Genomic DNA, 15,337 nt, shown 5'->3' on the forward strand with positions numbered 1-15,337 from the left:
TGTCATGCTTTCCACTTTCATACATATCACCCGTTGTTTGCCTGGGGTGGAAGAAACACGAGGACGTCCCCGGGGGCTGTATAACATAAAATGCGTGTACAGATGCATACGTGATGAGGCGTAGTAGCAAGTACATCGCCTCCTTAATGCGTGGGGTCTTGGGTCGAAAACTTTTGAAGCAGGAAGTTTTTAACAATGCCACGAGTAAACGCTGCGTTACAGCATCAGATAAATGCGCCCTGGATTTCCTCTCCGTGGACGTATCTCAGAAGCGAGACCAGCAAACCTCTGTTTCTCGTTGATCTTAGACTCTTACGGATAGAGATAAAGTCCTCGTTATCTCTCATAAAAGGTTCTTCTCGCTTCCTGCAGTTATGCTGTTGGGTTTAACAAAAAAAGGTATAATTTTTGCATTAAAACATATTTTTCTGTTTAAATAAAAGGAGACAAGAGGATGTTCCCAGCATTAAAAAAAAAAAAGTGCTGTTTCTCAATGGAAATATTGTGTAAATTGTGATTCATCCCGGAATTTAGCAACTGTGGTCGTGTTTGCATTTAACACGGAAATATTACACTTTAACCATTACAGTGCGTATTTTGCTGGTATGTCTCTGCATCTCTTGCACCGTATGTACTACAGGAATCAGCGGGTGAGACTTCGTGTGGTTATATTCCCGCGTTCATGTGTTTGAATGTTTTGTAGGTGCTTTAGAAGAAAAAAATGGTGCCAGTGAAACTGGAACATGTTTATTAAATACATCAATGACAGACCCAACAGCTCCATCCGTGAGGTATACTCTGTGCCCCCAGGTCACCTTTGCCTCTCTTAGATCGTATCAGGCCCGTGAAGAATGTTTTTTAACAAGAAAAGTCATGGCGACGTTTAACTGTCCAAATTCCTTGATCTTCACCTGAGACGGGGTTGCTCACCCCAGGAAGATGTGGTTCTTATTACTATCTAATTTCATCCATTCTACCCAGAACGGCGTTGTTTGCGTCTGTTCTGCCGTGGAATTCTCTCTTTTGCTACATTTATTTTTTTTCTTCTACCAGTTGGGATTCTCATGTGGGCCGGTATCCCAGCCAGAGCTTTAAGTGTCGCTACAAAGAATCCTTGTGATGGGACAATAAAGGGTCATTTATCTTTTTTGAAGCGTATCTTGTTTAGAGAGGCCCCGGCTATGAATACCGAGGTGGGTCTTGCCGGATTGGTAGTCGAGCCACGTTTCACTAAGCTTTCATTTTTAACCAGAAGGACCCACGGTTCACACTGAGCTAATTTTGTTCCTTTTTGCACAATTATTTGTTTACAGGGGACCTCATTTAAATTAGACAATAAATAGTTTAGAACTAAAAAGGAGGAAAGCGGCGGGGGGACTCATTTCTTAGGGTTTAAAAGGACTCTGTTTCATCACGTACAATGGTCCATGCAGCCCCTATCAATGGTTCTCCTCCTTTCAGCCATCTAGGGAATTCATGGACATTGAGGATCCAGCCATGAAATGCAAACTCAATTGAGGAGCAACAATTAAGACTTTTTTTTTTTTTGCATAGCTGCCAACAGTCCCGATTTGGTTAGGGCAACTCTGAAATTCTTACAAATATGCCAAAGTCTGGCTGTCCCAGTGTCTGGAGTAACTCGAATTCGAGAGAAGTATCTGCATTCTGTTAAGTCCTGGGTTCCATGCGGTCTTTTTCGAGGACAACACCGAAGCTCCTTAGCATGCACCCACAAAAGCTGGGTAGTTAGTCACGACGGGCTGAAGGACAACCAGGTTGCGTTGAATTACATCAACCCAGCTAGAGATTACCACTCGCTCATCAACTCGCTTCAGACCTTTAGTGCCCATGAGCTTCGATGAACAAGCAGAGGACCTAAGTCTTCGTAGAGCGAATAAAGCAACCTGCTATGCTTTGGTTTCTAAAACGAACCGAAAGAGAAAACAAGTAACATTGTTTCTAGATAAATACAGAAGTGAAGACAATAAAAAGAAAATAATTGGTTTAGTTGTTTTGGGCAAATTTTCCTGTGATGATGATCGGAGCGTTTAAATGTTCACTGCGGTGGGTATATCGTAATGATGAGGTTTGGGATCCTTAGAGTTCTACGTTGTGCTGTCAGCGAGATGGATTATCTCCAACAAACAAAATTATTTAGGAGTCGGCGGCACTTGGGTTTCCAGCTGTCACGTTCTTCGGAGGTTTTTAAATGTACTTCGTGCGTTTGCTTCGTAATCCTTCAACGCACAGATTATTAAAAAATAAAATCTGTGTGTGTCAAATCCTGGGCATCGCCTGACCGCTTGAGGCAAGACTGGGGCGATTAACCCTTTGTAGGAGATGAAGATTTGAGTCTATATGGTATGATATAGCTATGACTAGATGGGCCGAATCGATCTGATCTGCCGTTCTGTGTTTGTTTGTTACTTTCACAGTCCTGTGCACCTGATATCTAATATTTAGCTGTATTCTAAGACTTCGTATCCAAGAAATATTATTGTTTTATTTAGCGCAGTCGTATTCCATAGCGCTGTACAATGGGTAGACAGGACATAAGAGGTATATAACAAATTCACTTACACAACAGGTGAGGAGGGCCCTGCTCAAAGGAGCTGACAATCTAGAGGGAGTCTTGGACTTTTACCCTCAAGAACTCTGTCTCTTTTAATGTTTAAGACTTAAAATGATGTGAAAACCACCTTTCATAAATTTGAATATACCATTATTTTTATTTAAATAGAGGCAAAGAAAGTACCACCATTTGCATGCCGCTATTCAGAATTCCGATGTGTAGCAAGAGATCAGATGTTCTTACACAATAAGTTTTTTGAACCGAAACATGTAAATATTCTCATAAAGCTTCCCTTTTAAACTAAATTGTTTTGCAATAAATAAAGAGCTATTTTTTTCTTGAAGATCAAAAGAAGTGTTTGGTGCTTCTTCCATATAGAATCGATCTTTAGATTTCTTCAGACAGTCCTCATTAAAAGAAAGGAACCCAAACACGTTATTAGTAAGGTCTTGCCCAAAAGCAAACGGCGTAGAATCCACAAAGGGGGAGAGGCTTAACCGAGATGCTGAAAAGTTAAAAGCGTTGTCTGAAGTTTATAAGATACTAAAATAAGAATTGTTTAGATTCCCCGTGTAGAGTTACAGTAAGTTAACAGGAAAAATTCTTACATCAATATAACAAACTGGAATTTCAACTCAGTCCTGGCTTTTTATCTCTTAATAAAAAAAAAAAAAACACCTGACATAATTAATAAAAAAAAAAAAATAACATGTAAGTGTCAAAGTCTAACACATCATATGGAAGCTTTTGATAAATTAGTAATTTCAAGACAGATTTGACCCTACCTGCTGTGAATCGGATTATGTTAGAGGCATTTATCGAAACTTCCTATTTTAGGTTTTTCCGCACAATTAAAAAAAAAAAGAAAATTTTGAAAAAAAGTTAAGTAAGTAGAAAATAAGAAACAAGGGAGGTAAATCACATGCTGGGATAGATTATTTTCCCAGCAGAACATAAACCAACCATTTCTTCTATCATATGGGGAATGTGGTCTAAAATAAGGGGGGGGGGCTAAAAACTTTGGAATAGAGTTAACCTTTTGTAACCAATATCCATTAAAGAGACAGTTTAATGTTCCAGGCACTCTACTATATCTACTCTGTGAGTAACCCTAACCCTCTGTATGTCCTTTAATGTCTATTCTTTCAAAAAAAGCCGTGCTGCAAAAATGTTCCTTCTGCCTACCAACATTTCTTGTTGCTGATTGGCTGCTTGAAGCTGTCAATCAGTGGCTGGAGAGTATGTGCATGAATGAAATGAATGAGAAGACATTTACACATGCGTACTGGGATCTAAACAGGCTGAGGGGGGAGATGTGCGCCCGAATACTGGGGGTGGGAAGGGGCAAAGTCATTTGGGGGGGGTATTCTGCAGCTATCATATGCATTGAGGCACACATGACAAGAAACTATATCAGAAAACTTTAAAGAATGTTTGTTTCCGATTAGGTTTTGCTGCATTGTTGCTTTAATAACCACCAGTCTTTAAATAAATACATTTTTAATTCATTCATTTTCCATTTCACTCCGATCATTCTAATCACAGGTTAATCATACAGCCGTACACTTTCTGCCTACATATTAAAAGAATCATTTTCAAGTTTTCTGTACAAAATATATATTCTGTTTTGAGCATTACGCGTATTATTGCAACTGCGGCAGCTGTAAATCATTCCGACGGCAGACATTTCAGGATTTTCCCGGGATGCAAAACAACAATTATTTGTACCATATTTTAAAGAGTTCTTATGGAGTTTTTTTTTTTTTTTGTTTCTTCCAGTAAAGAAAAATATTAGATTTCAAAATCAGAGAATGTTCATCTCACAAGGAAAATAACCTTTTTTAAAGCAGCATTTAGTGCAAAATGAGCCTACAGCATTCAGTTGCATGTATAAGTCGCTTTGTGTCCTTCGTCCACCAGTTGGTGCCACCAACGTCGCTTGATAATCCATCCATTTAGAAGGTTGAAAGCTGCTGGTGCCATTGGACCAGAAATGGTACTACTGCCAAAGTCCAGCCGTATGCTCTGTCCGTAACGCATTTAATATTATCTTCCTTGTGCCTAAATTTGCCAACCCAACAGCGTATATATTTCGGAGGCCGTGCTGAGAAGGGTTCGGCGCTGGGTCCTGCTCTATGGTTGTACCGTCAGCTGGAAGACATGCAGTTCTGTTCCGTGTCCTCCTGTAAGGCAGCCGTAAGCAGCTCGCCAGGACCGTCCGCGATGTTGGGTTCGCTGTTACACTGGCGTTGGCTGAATCCTGGCTGGAGTATGAGACATTGCTCCCCAAGTTCAGACTCCTCAGACCTCCCTGCATGCATCATGGAGGCCATGGCGAGGAGCTGGATGTCGGTATGGGCGTTCGCCACGGTGTGGCGTCGGATGCTGCCGCATTTCTCCAGGTAAGTCTCGCCTTCCTGCTCGGTGAGGGGTGAAAGGGAGCGCTCGGCGGCAAGGGAGGTGACGGGGTGGGATGAATAGGGTAAAGAATCGTTCCTGGGGTGACATCTGGTGAATCGATGTTCTGCAGAAAGAAAGGCAAATGTATTAAGAGGGCGGATGTTTTTCTGGTTACATAAAATTGTGAAGAATATACTATATCAGTAACCATCAAACAATAAGGTAGTAAAAAACAATTTAAGGCAAAATAGAGATATTATGTTTATCATATTTATCATATAAAAGAATCTTTTTCAATTTAGAAATTTTTTTCCCTTTCTGTTACTTTATTTTGCCTGGGGGTTCTCCAGGCATTATGAAGAATGGCTAGCCTTCCCTAATTACACATTTTGCTTACTGCATATATTCACAAAATAAACTACGGGGTTATCTGGAATTCTCCTGTAGATACTGCGTATAGATAAGTGGATGAAGCTGATGGGAGATCTGTCCAAAGCCCTGCGGGTCAGTACTTGACAAAGTCTTCGAATGCATAGAATGTATCGCATTCAAGCAGGCAGTAGCCTGTGGAGCTCATGATGTTTTTTTGGTGGACCGGCGCTTCAATTACCACTTTCCAGCCTCCAACCTGATTTTCATACCCAGATGCTACGTTTACAAGACTTTTGAAAGGACGCTTCTAGATCAAATACTCACCCAAACCAAGTAGTCAGGAGGAAGGGTTAACCCAAAGCCTTAACCCTAGGATGTCTTTAAAATAACATTGTCCATGTAATGGCGGGTAAGCGACACCTTTGGGCTCTTGTTTCATGTCTTCTTTTACTTAAACATCTACAGAGTAGTTTGGTGGGCTGGGGGCCGACTGGTGGCCACCTTGTGAACAGGACTTTGCAGGAATCAGGGACTAATTAGAAGAGACTCAGGAGATGAGTCTGGACTTGCAAAGAACACTTAAGATTCTGAAGAAATGAACTTTTCAACTTAGATTCCAGCCTACGGGCGACTAGTCTACATATCGGAGGGGAAAAGATTCCAGGAGTAAAACCACGTGGCTGCCTCACAAGACCCAAGTGATACATGAAATGACGCTTTTTAGTTTGAGAAAAGTTAGGATCAGAATAAATCCTAGGTTCCGACTTAATGCAGTAAAAGGCTGAGTAAAATGGGAAGCGTAAGGAGATCCCAATGAAGAAGTAATGCTACTGAATTTTACAATACTCTTATTATCGAAGATTACGAGCCGTTTCCCAAAATATTAAATCCGAATTATAAAATTTACAAATAAATAGGTGATAACCTACAAAATGCTATGTAAATAGAAAGCATCGAAACAACCGAGCAGAACCATACGAGCAAAGAATTCAACTTCATTCTCTCCTAAAAAAAACACAAACCGGGGAAAACGACCTCCAATTCCCCAAATCCCATGTTGTTTTATTACTTTCTAACACCTTGGGTAATGTGCGAGCCGTTTAAACATTAACTCCGTGAGAAACTCAAGATGCGAAAATACCGAAATAACGTCCATGGAAGGCTTCTGACAGCTGAACACACAAAGTATCACCGCCTGACCGCTTGTCTTTTTTCCCACACGCCTATTCTGTGCCCCCTTTGCCTGTTTAAGCAATGGAAACTATGACTGTGCCATTAAGTGCACTAATCGTTTGTTACTAATTAATACCCCCGGCTAAATTTAATGGGCTTACTTAACGTTGTTGCCAAAGGGTCAATGGCTCTGATCCAAATGTATCAAGAACATCAGCAGAACAGGACACTATAAAAATGCATTGTCCTATTTTGATCCAACGAGAGTAAGAATTCATCTTATTGCTCTCACCGCATAATAATTAGATTGTGATATGTTTTTAAAACTATACCTTATGGAGATGGAGTCAACCAAAGTTTGGCAACACAACAGTATAGATCTTACCGATGAAATAAGAACCGCCGCCATTGGCGTAGGGCCTGTCTCCGTAAGCTGCCAGGTATGGGGACACCACCATTTTCACCAATTCCTCCAACTTTAGATACTCTTCGCTAGGACCATTGGATTCATGAACCCCCTGCCAAAAAATAAAAATTGTAAGCATTCACAAAATACCCCCTTGTGTAACATCAGGTCCTTCGCTGACTAAGGAGCCCCAAAATATTTTCTGGAAACCCCTTTTAGATGAAGGAAGAAGAAAGGTGTGGGAAATAACAATGCTTCAAGAGGACATAAACCAAGTAGGCTCCTCGGTATAAAAATACAGAATGTTACCCGTGGGGCAACTAGAATACCCCAAGTGGGCACAGGACTTCATCACTGTTGGGTATTTAATAGAAAACAATCACAAACATCTACTTGAGGCATCATTGCCCGATTTGGCAGATGGGACCAGTGATATCCCTCTATCCCAAGCAGATGAGTTTACGGAAAACGTCCCCTTTGTGGTTTTTATGGCAAGACGAGAACTGGGAATTTAAGTCTATTTGCGAATGGTTTTCTTACCTGAAGAACTAATAGCATCTGGAGGAAGGATGGTGGTGCCTGAGACTGCATCGTCGACAGAGTCTTCTCCAGGTCCACTTTTAAAAGGACAGAGTCTCTGAACCCAAGCAGGGCGATCTGACGGATAGTGAGCTCTTGGCCCTAAAAACGCAAAGTGCAGACATGTTTCCTAGGGGGTATTTACCATTTAGGACTTAGAACCTGACTTGCAACATTATTACATGTAGGATATTATATATATTGTTGCTCATGGCTGGTTGAGCCGGTTCGAGACGGCTCCCTCTTCGAGGTTGGCTCCCGGCTGAGCGAGCGCGAGTTACATTATGCATGTTACTCCTAGGTGCTAAATGCCTTCCCGCCGACACTTACATCTTAATTTCATTTCCCTGCGTTCCTCGGTGTTTAAAGCTTAAGCACCTCTGCCAGGGAAACAGCTACTATTTACTGCAGCTGCTAATCATTAATTCGCAAGGGGATTTAAGCTGCTATTAAACACAAGTAGGAAATATGATTAAACGTTAATTAATAACCTGGATCTCTGCGCACTAAAGGAATAAAAAAAAAAAGAGGGCAATTTTACGGGCTTGCGGTTGATGTAACAGCGTTGTGCCCCCCGGTTTCCTCAGGCTGTTTAAATGTCTGGGGTATAAAATAAGTAAAAGTCTTGTGATATCACTCACCTGGACTGGGTAAAAGATGGCCTGGAGTGTAGGCAGGATCTCGGTGAAGAAATGATCCCATAGTTCGGATATAATCGCAACGCGATTTTCACCTAAATACAAAAAGGCAATATCAGGATCCATAGGGGTATTCAAGGGGCTTCTAGGCAATAAGAGTTTGGGCAGCCCGTCACCCTCAACTACATTGCGCGTGGAGTACAAATTTGGCAAATGAACCCCAACGCCACTCACAGAACTTCTAAAATATTGGTGCCCACATTGTCTAAAGTGACAGATTGTAATTCCACCCATACTACGGCTGTAGGTTCCTTTTGGGTGACTGATGAGGCTACCGGACCACTTGGCCAGGAGAAAGTTCTCAATCATCTCCTGGTCAAAACAGAACAGTAACCCCCCCCGCCATCGGCAATCTAACATCTCACCTTCATACAGCTTCACTTTTTCTTCCATTAGCACCAGACCTTTCGAAAGCAACTGGTTCTGCAAATACAAGGAACCGTTACGTTTCGCAGCGTTGCCCCCTTCAGCAGGGATCTACACCTCTAGACTGTAAGCTTGCAAGCACGGCCCTCTTCACCTAACGTATCGGTTCGTCTCAGCCCGTCGGTTCCGGTTCTCTCAGACCCTTTGAACGTAGGGACCGTGAGAAGCGCTGCGGAAATTGTTGCCGCTCGATAAATATAATAATAGAACGTAATGGAAGTACTAATAACTGAGAAGCCTTCTTATCGAACCCCGGCAACCCTAAGCTAATTGTTTCGCTTTAGATGTTTTGTCGGCGTGCTGCGTATCGGGCCAACATCTTTAAAAACAGGAAATGTAGACAATCGCAAAAAAAAACAAAACGAATTGCGGTGTGCTGAACATTTTAAAGGGGAAGCGTTTTTATTATTTCATTACCAATTATTATTCGCATTATTAGTATTAGGGACGGCTCGTCGTGGCTCTGGACGTTTCCATTTTTTTAAACAGCAAAGATCTTATTAAATGCGATCATTTCTTGAAGACGTGGCAGCGGACCGAAGAATCGCAAACAACGCCAAACAGAACTTTATTGGCGGGCTTTAATAAATAAATGGGGCTTTCCATCGAAGATGGCGACGGCAACCAACGCGCCCGTAACGGTTTCAGTGATTCATAGCTGCAAACGTGTGGGTCGACGACAACGTCTTACAAAAGTCCACACAGGAAATTCTGTAATTACGAGAAAAGAAAAACACTTTTTTTTTTTTTTTTTTTATTCACCTGAAAATAATCCGTGATGAAGGATCCGAGTTCGCTTTTCAATAAGTGTCTGGAATAGAAGCAGGAGGATGATCAGTGAGTTTTGGGGAACAGTTCTGCCTCGTTTCTTAGGATTTCTGCCTATCCGGGGTCATTTGCCTTTGCCTGGGTCACACGGCGACTAAAATGGCGAGCGATTGGTCATTACCTGCGGTTGCCGCAGCAGCGCCCTAAAGGTCCCACCGCTCTATACACTAACATATACACAAGATAGTTATACAATTATAATGAAGTTATACAATTGGGGGGTCCTCCAGCCGTTATTCACACTTTATCGCATATGATCCCGGGGGGGGGGGTCTCGAATGCGGCCGTTATACCTTACCTCACGCTCTCGTTCAGCGAGTAAAGCTCGTTGGCCTGAAGTCCTCCTCCCTTGAAGACATTTATAACGGCGGTCTGCACACTGAGGACGGAAAAACAACGTTACGTGGAACGACGGGCACAGAGACATATCCGCATCACCCGTCTACATCATACCAGTGGACTGGGCGTGGCTTTAAGGAAGGTTTTTATTTTATGACATCATTCACCTAGTAAGGCAGATGAGCCAGACAGTGCTTGGCACTAGCCAAACTGTTCCGCATCACCATGGCAACTGCCCGTTTTTGCCGGTTTCTACCAGCTGACATCAAAACCTGTCACTGTGTTATTAGCGCTTTGTGTAATTATATCACAAATATAAAAACGTCAATTTCATGTTAAAACAGACAGCCTTCCAGGCGGTTACCTGTTCCACACGGTGCTGGAGTTCAGCTGCGCCGTCTGTCTGTTGGCGTAAAACCGCGGTAAGTCGCTGAGAGCCGGCGAGCTCATAAACCGCGGCCGGGGGCGACGAAACGAACCCATCTTATTGAACTGGACGGCAATGTACGGCATAAAGGTCTGACTTCCGGTCATACGGAGAACGGCCCCGGGGCCGGTGCTGTACCGCCTGACGAGGACGTTGTGAGAGCGGCGCTGGAGGAACGAGCGCCAAGAAAACTGCGGCAGAACAAAAAAACATTAAAATGTCTTAAAGAGGAAGAACAGCATAACCCCCAGCGCTGTATACAGTAATATAACCCCCAGCGCTGTATACAGTAATATAACCCCCAGCGCTGTATACAGTAATATAACCCCCAGCGCTATATACAGTAATATAACCCCCAGCGCTGTATGCAGTAATATAACCCCCAGCGCTGTATACAGTAATATAACCCCCAGCGCTGTATACAGTAATATAACCCCCAGAGCTGTATACAGTAATATAACCCCCAGCGCTGTATACAGTAATATAACCCCCAGCGCTGTATACAGTAATATAACCCCCAGCGCTGTATACAGTAATATAACCCCCAGCGCTATATACAGTAATATAACCCCCAGCGCTGTATACAGTAATATAACCCCCAGCGCTGTATACAGTAATATAACCCCCAGCACTGTATACAGTAATATAACCCCCAGCGCTGTATACAGTAATATAACCCCAGTACTGTATACAGTAATATAACCCCCCAGCGCTATATACAGTAATATAACCCCCAGCGCTGTATACAGTAATATAACCCCCAGCGCTGTATACAGTAATATAACCCCCCAGCGCTGTATACAGTAATATAACCCCCCAGCGCTGTATACAGTAATATAACCCCAGCACTGTATACAGTAATATAACCCCCCAGCGCTGTATACAGTAATATAACCCCCCAGCGCTGTATACAGTAATATAACCCCCAGCGCTATATACAGTAATATAACCCCCAGCGCTGTATACAGTAATATAACCCCAGCACTGTATACAGTAATATAACCCCCCAGCGCTGTATACAGTAATATAACCCCCCAGCGCTGTATACAGTAATATAACCCCCAGCGCTATATACAGTAATATAACCCCCAGCACTGTATACAGTAATATAACCCCCAGCGCTGTATACAGTAATATAACCCCAGCACTGTATACAGTAATATAACCCCCCAGCACTGTATACAGTAATATAACCCCCCAGCGCTGTATACAGTAATATAACCCCCAGCGCTGTATACAGTAATATAACCCCCCAGCGCTGTATACAGTAATATAACCCCCCAGCACTGTATACAGTAATATAACCCCCCAGCACTGTATACAGTAATATAACCCCCAGCACTGTATACAGTAATATAACCCCCAGCACTGTATACAGTAATATAACCCCCCAGCACTGTATACAGTAATATAACCCCCAGCACTGTATACAGTAATATAACCCCCAGCGCTGTATACAGTAATATAACCCCAGCACTGTATACAGTAATATAACCCCCCAGCACTGTATACAGTAATATAACCCCCCAGCGCTGTATACAGTAATATAACCCCCCAGCGCTGTATACAGTAATATAACCCCCCAGCGCTGTATACAGTAATATAACCACTCAGCGCTGTATACAGTAATATAACCCCCCAGCACTGTATACAGTAATATAACCCCCCAGCGCTGTATACAGTAATATAACCCCCCAGCGCTGTATACAGTAATATAACCCCCCAGCGCTGTATACAGTAATATAACCCCCCAGCGCTGTATACAGTAATATAACCCCCAGCGCTGTATACAGTAATATAACCCCCAGCGCTGTATACAGTAACATAACCCCCCAGCACTGTATACAGTAATATAACCCCCCAGCACTGTATACAGTAATATAACCCCCCAGCGCTGTATACAGTAATATAACCCCCCAGCGCTGTATACAGTAATATAACCCCCCAGCGCTGTATACAGTAATATAACCCCCCAGCGCTGTATACAGTAATATAACCACTCAGCGCTGTATACAGTAATATAACCCCCCAGCACTGTATACAGTAATATAACCCCCCAGCGCTGTATACAGTAATATAACCCCCCAGCGCTGTATACAGTAATATAACCCCCCAGCGCTGTATACAGTAATATAACCCCCCAGCGCTGTATACAGTAATATAACCACTCAGCGCTGTATACAGTAATATAACCCCCCAGCGCTGTATTCATGAACTTGAATCAAACTGCACTTATCATTCCGGGTGCTGCAGGCGCGGCTCATTTAATTATAGCAAAAAAAATAAAAATAAAAAAAAAAGCCATCGGAGTCCAATTGTTCCCCAAAAAACGATTCTATGCCACCCGGCCCAAATACACCGATATTTTCCATAATAACCTAAAATGTTACAATATAAAATCGGGGGGGGGGCAAAAAAAACCATCAGAACTAATTCTAGCTCTATAGTGGACAGGTACGTAACTACGGGGGGGGGGCGGTGCGACCCCTTGTTTCTGTCTCCTCGAACCAGTTCAAACTAGTTTAGAAGGGTCCTTCTGGCACGGTGCGGTGCAGTCCAGGTCGGAAGGACCCCTTCTAAACAATTTTAAACCAGCGAGGGGAGACAGGAACGTATCGGGGGTCACGTGATGTCACATGACCCCGAGGAGAAAGCTGCAGTAGCAGTGAGAGTTCATCGGGGGCAGCAGGGAGGAGGGATGTATGTATATGTGTCTCTGTACATGTATGTATGGATGTGTACGTGTGTGTGAGAGCATGTATGTATGTATAGTATATATTTGTGAGCATGTGGGGTGAGATGGAGTGTGTGTTAGTGAGTATGAGTGAGTGTGTGTAATTTGTGTGTGTTTAAATATGTTGTATGTTAGAAGGGGGGCAAAGAAGGCACAGACAAGTTGTTTGGGGTCAATGATGGCACAGACCAGCTGTTGAAGTTTGGGGGCCCCGGGGCCCTTTGGTTCTTAGTTACGCCCCTGGACAGGTAAATCTTTTACGAAGGGTTAACCTCTTGCTGGTTATGGAAGCGCAGTCTCTGGGTCATAAAAGCCGTTTACTGGGACATTTCTGCTGTTATTTTTTCGGGGGAAGTCAAAAAAATGACCTTTGTTCCCACGTAAGCCGCAGGGCCATGGTGTGGCAGCCATTAACCCTTTAACTGCTGCCTTTTTTTTAGCATGGTTGTCCATTTAAGGCCCCTGGGGCCAGATGGGGGTAACATTGAACTGAAAAAATGTTTCAATCGAAGAGATTAAGCCTTAAGTCTAAAAGACGTGGGAAAGATTTAACCATTTAAAGCCGTTGCACGCTAGACAACGTTAAGGAAATAAACCTTTAATAGATTTGTCGTTTTATTCTTTCCTCTGGAGATCGGACGTAGAAATAACAGCAAAAACCCTTCTCAGTTTCAACGGCAACAACTTCAGCGGCTGCTTTTAAATTACATTTAATTGTTCCTGGCATAAATTATCGATAAAACAACATTTTACACAATTAAAGAATTATTTCTGGGAAAAGCATTCAGAACCTGGAAAAAAGAGTTCCTCAAACTTCATTAGTTACAAAAGTGTGAAATCCAGCAGAGTAGGTGGGACAGCAGCTTTACGCATCAGACGGCTGATATCAGTGGCGTCCAATTCCGGTCCTAAAACCACCATACAGCGCTTAAAAGGTTCACAGAATTATACGTTCTAAACGAGAAATCTGTGAGCTTTCCAGGGTGATGTTTAGATGTTCGGCCCCCCAAAAAGTCCCTCAACACCCGCTTCTTACAAACTTAGTCCGTATCGCCCTTCCTGCCATCCCACCTTCACCTCTCCTTCTCCTCCAGTACTTATACTGGTGCGGCTGCTCCATCCCCAAAAACGGACCCCAACTCCTCCTAGATTGTAAGCTCTTTGAGCAAGGCCATCCTCACATTTTGTTTCCGTAAGTTTCATTGCCATGTTTCATACTACCTGTTATTTCCCGTTTACCAGTTATATAGCGCCATCATATTCTGTAGCGCTGTACAATACAATAACACAAAGGCATAAGAATTGGGTGATTTTGATGATGCTGTCATCGGAGATCTTATCTCTTTACTTTTCTTCCTTATCTTCTTTACCTTTCATCTTTCCTTCTCTTCTCGTTTCTTCTCTCTTTTCGTCGTCATTCTTTTATTCCTATTTGTTTTGTTTTTTTTGTCTCTGTTTGTGAGATATTTATCCCATGATGGGTGTAGTAGGGATGGGGGATGGGGGGGGGCATTCAGCTTGAGCCGCTGCGTTGCTCGGCTGAGTCAGATTACTTTACAATCCGGAGGCGCTACAATTTTATAACTTGTTAAATATAACCCCCGCCCCCCCCCCTGGGAAATTCAATGCAAATGAAAATTCATACAAAGTTAATAATTAAAAAAAAAAAAAGGAATTGTGTAATTTTGATGATGCTGGGTTGAGTTATGGAAACAAAAATGATTATGTGCAAAGATCTTTTACATTATTAAAGGGACAGTTTAATGTCTCCGGCAGCCCCGCTGACGAAGAACGCGTTACTGAGTAACTCCTAACCCCCCTCCGTGAGTCATAATAATAAAATTAGACATTTACCCGAGTCAGAAGCTGCAGCTCTGTGGCTGCAGGTGTCCTTCTCCATGGACGGATGATTCTTTCCCCTGATTGGCTGCTTGAGCAGCCAACCAGCGGCAAAAAAGTGCTGCCATTGGAATCTATAGGAGTGCTTCCCATGCAAACGCTGGGGCCGACTGCTGGGAAATATATCAAGAATAGCCGGGGGAGGGGAAGGGGTAAATGCATATGGGGGGGGCGCCACGGACGCCACGGACATTTAAAGGGACCACGCAGCTGTCATGTGCATTAAAGTGACTTTCACAAGGGTACGGGCTTATGAGTTACTCATCATCATGTAACGAGATTGGATATAAAACTTTACACAACTTATTACGCCTTCTAAAAAAAGTTATCGATTAGCTTTTATATGAAGTTAACGATTAACCAGGCGGGGATCTCAATACAATAGAACGGAGAACCGCATAGATCTGGAGGTCGCCGAAGGGCATTTACTGTATAATGCGCTGGGCACATGGTCAGACCAGTTGAGCTGTACCCACGCATACCG

General features: G+C 42.9%; 1 protein-coding gene across 1 annotated transcript; it reads right to left on the bottom strand.

The window, feature by feature from the left end:
• Positions 1-4,719: 4,719 nt before the first annotated feature.
• On the bottom strand, positions 4,720-10,276 carry LOC149280176 (proline-rich protein 5-like). Its single transcript, XM_089500746.1, has 8 exons — positions 10,158-10,276; positions 9,753-9,833; positions 9,389-9,437; positions 8,566-8,623; positions 8,144-8,235; positions 7,464-7,604; positions 6,903-7,035; positions 4,720-5,096 (listed from the first exon to the last, which is right to left on the bottom strand). Exons 1-8 carry the CDS (start codon positions 10,274-10,276, stop codon positions 4,720-4,722), a joined length of 1,050 nt encoding a protein of 349 aa, XP_089356872.1.
• Between the last annotated feature and the right edge of the window lie 5,061 nt (positions 10,277-15,337).

Source organism: Sceloporus occidentalis, unplaced genomic scaffold, assembly GCF_023333645.1.
Source record: "Sceloporus occidentalis isolate IW3139 unplaced genomic scaffold, rSceOcc1.0.p SCAF_158, whole genome shotgun sequence".
Taxonomy (NCBI): Eukaryota; Metazoa; Chordata; class Lepidosauria; order Squamata; family Phrynosomatidae; genus Sceloporus; species Sceloporus occidentalis.

What these genes read in the sequence shown, in the direction of transcription:
- LOC149280176 (XM_089500746.1), bottom strand. Translation starts at nt 10,276, where the DNA reads ATGGGTTCGTTTCGTCGCCCCCGGCCGCGGTTTATGAGCTCGCCGGCT. An exon ending in CCATCTTTTACCCAGTCCAG is followed by an intron (nt 7,605 to 8,143) that starts GTGAGTGATATC and finishes TTGCGTTTTTAG; the next exon opens with GGCCAAGAGCTCACTATCCG. An exon ending in AGATGCTATTAGTTCTTCAG is followed by an intron (nt 7,036 to 7,463) that starts GTAAGAAAACCA and finishes ATTTTTTGGCAG; the next exon opens with GGGGTTCATGAATCCAATGG.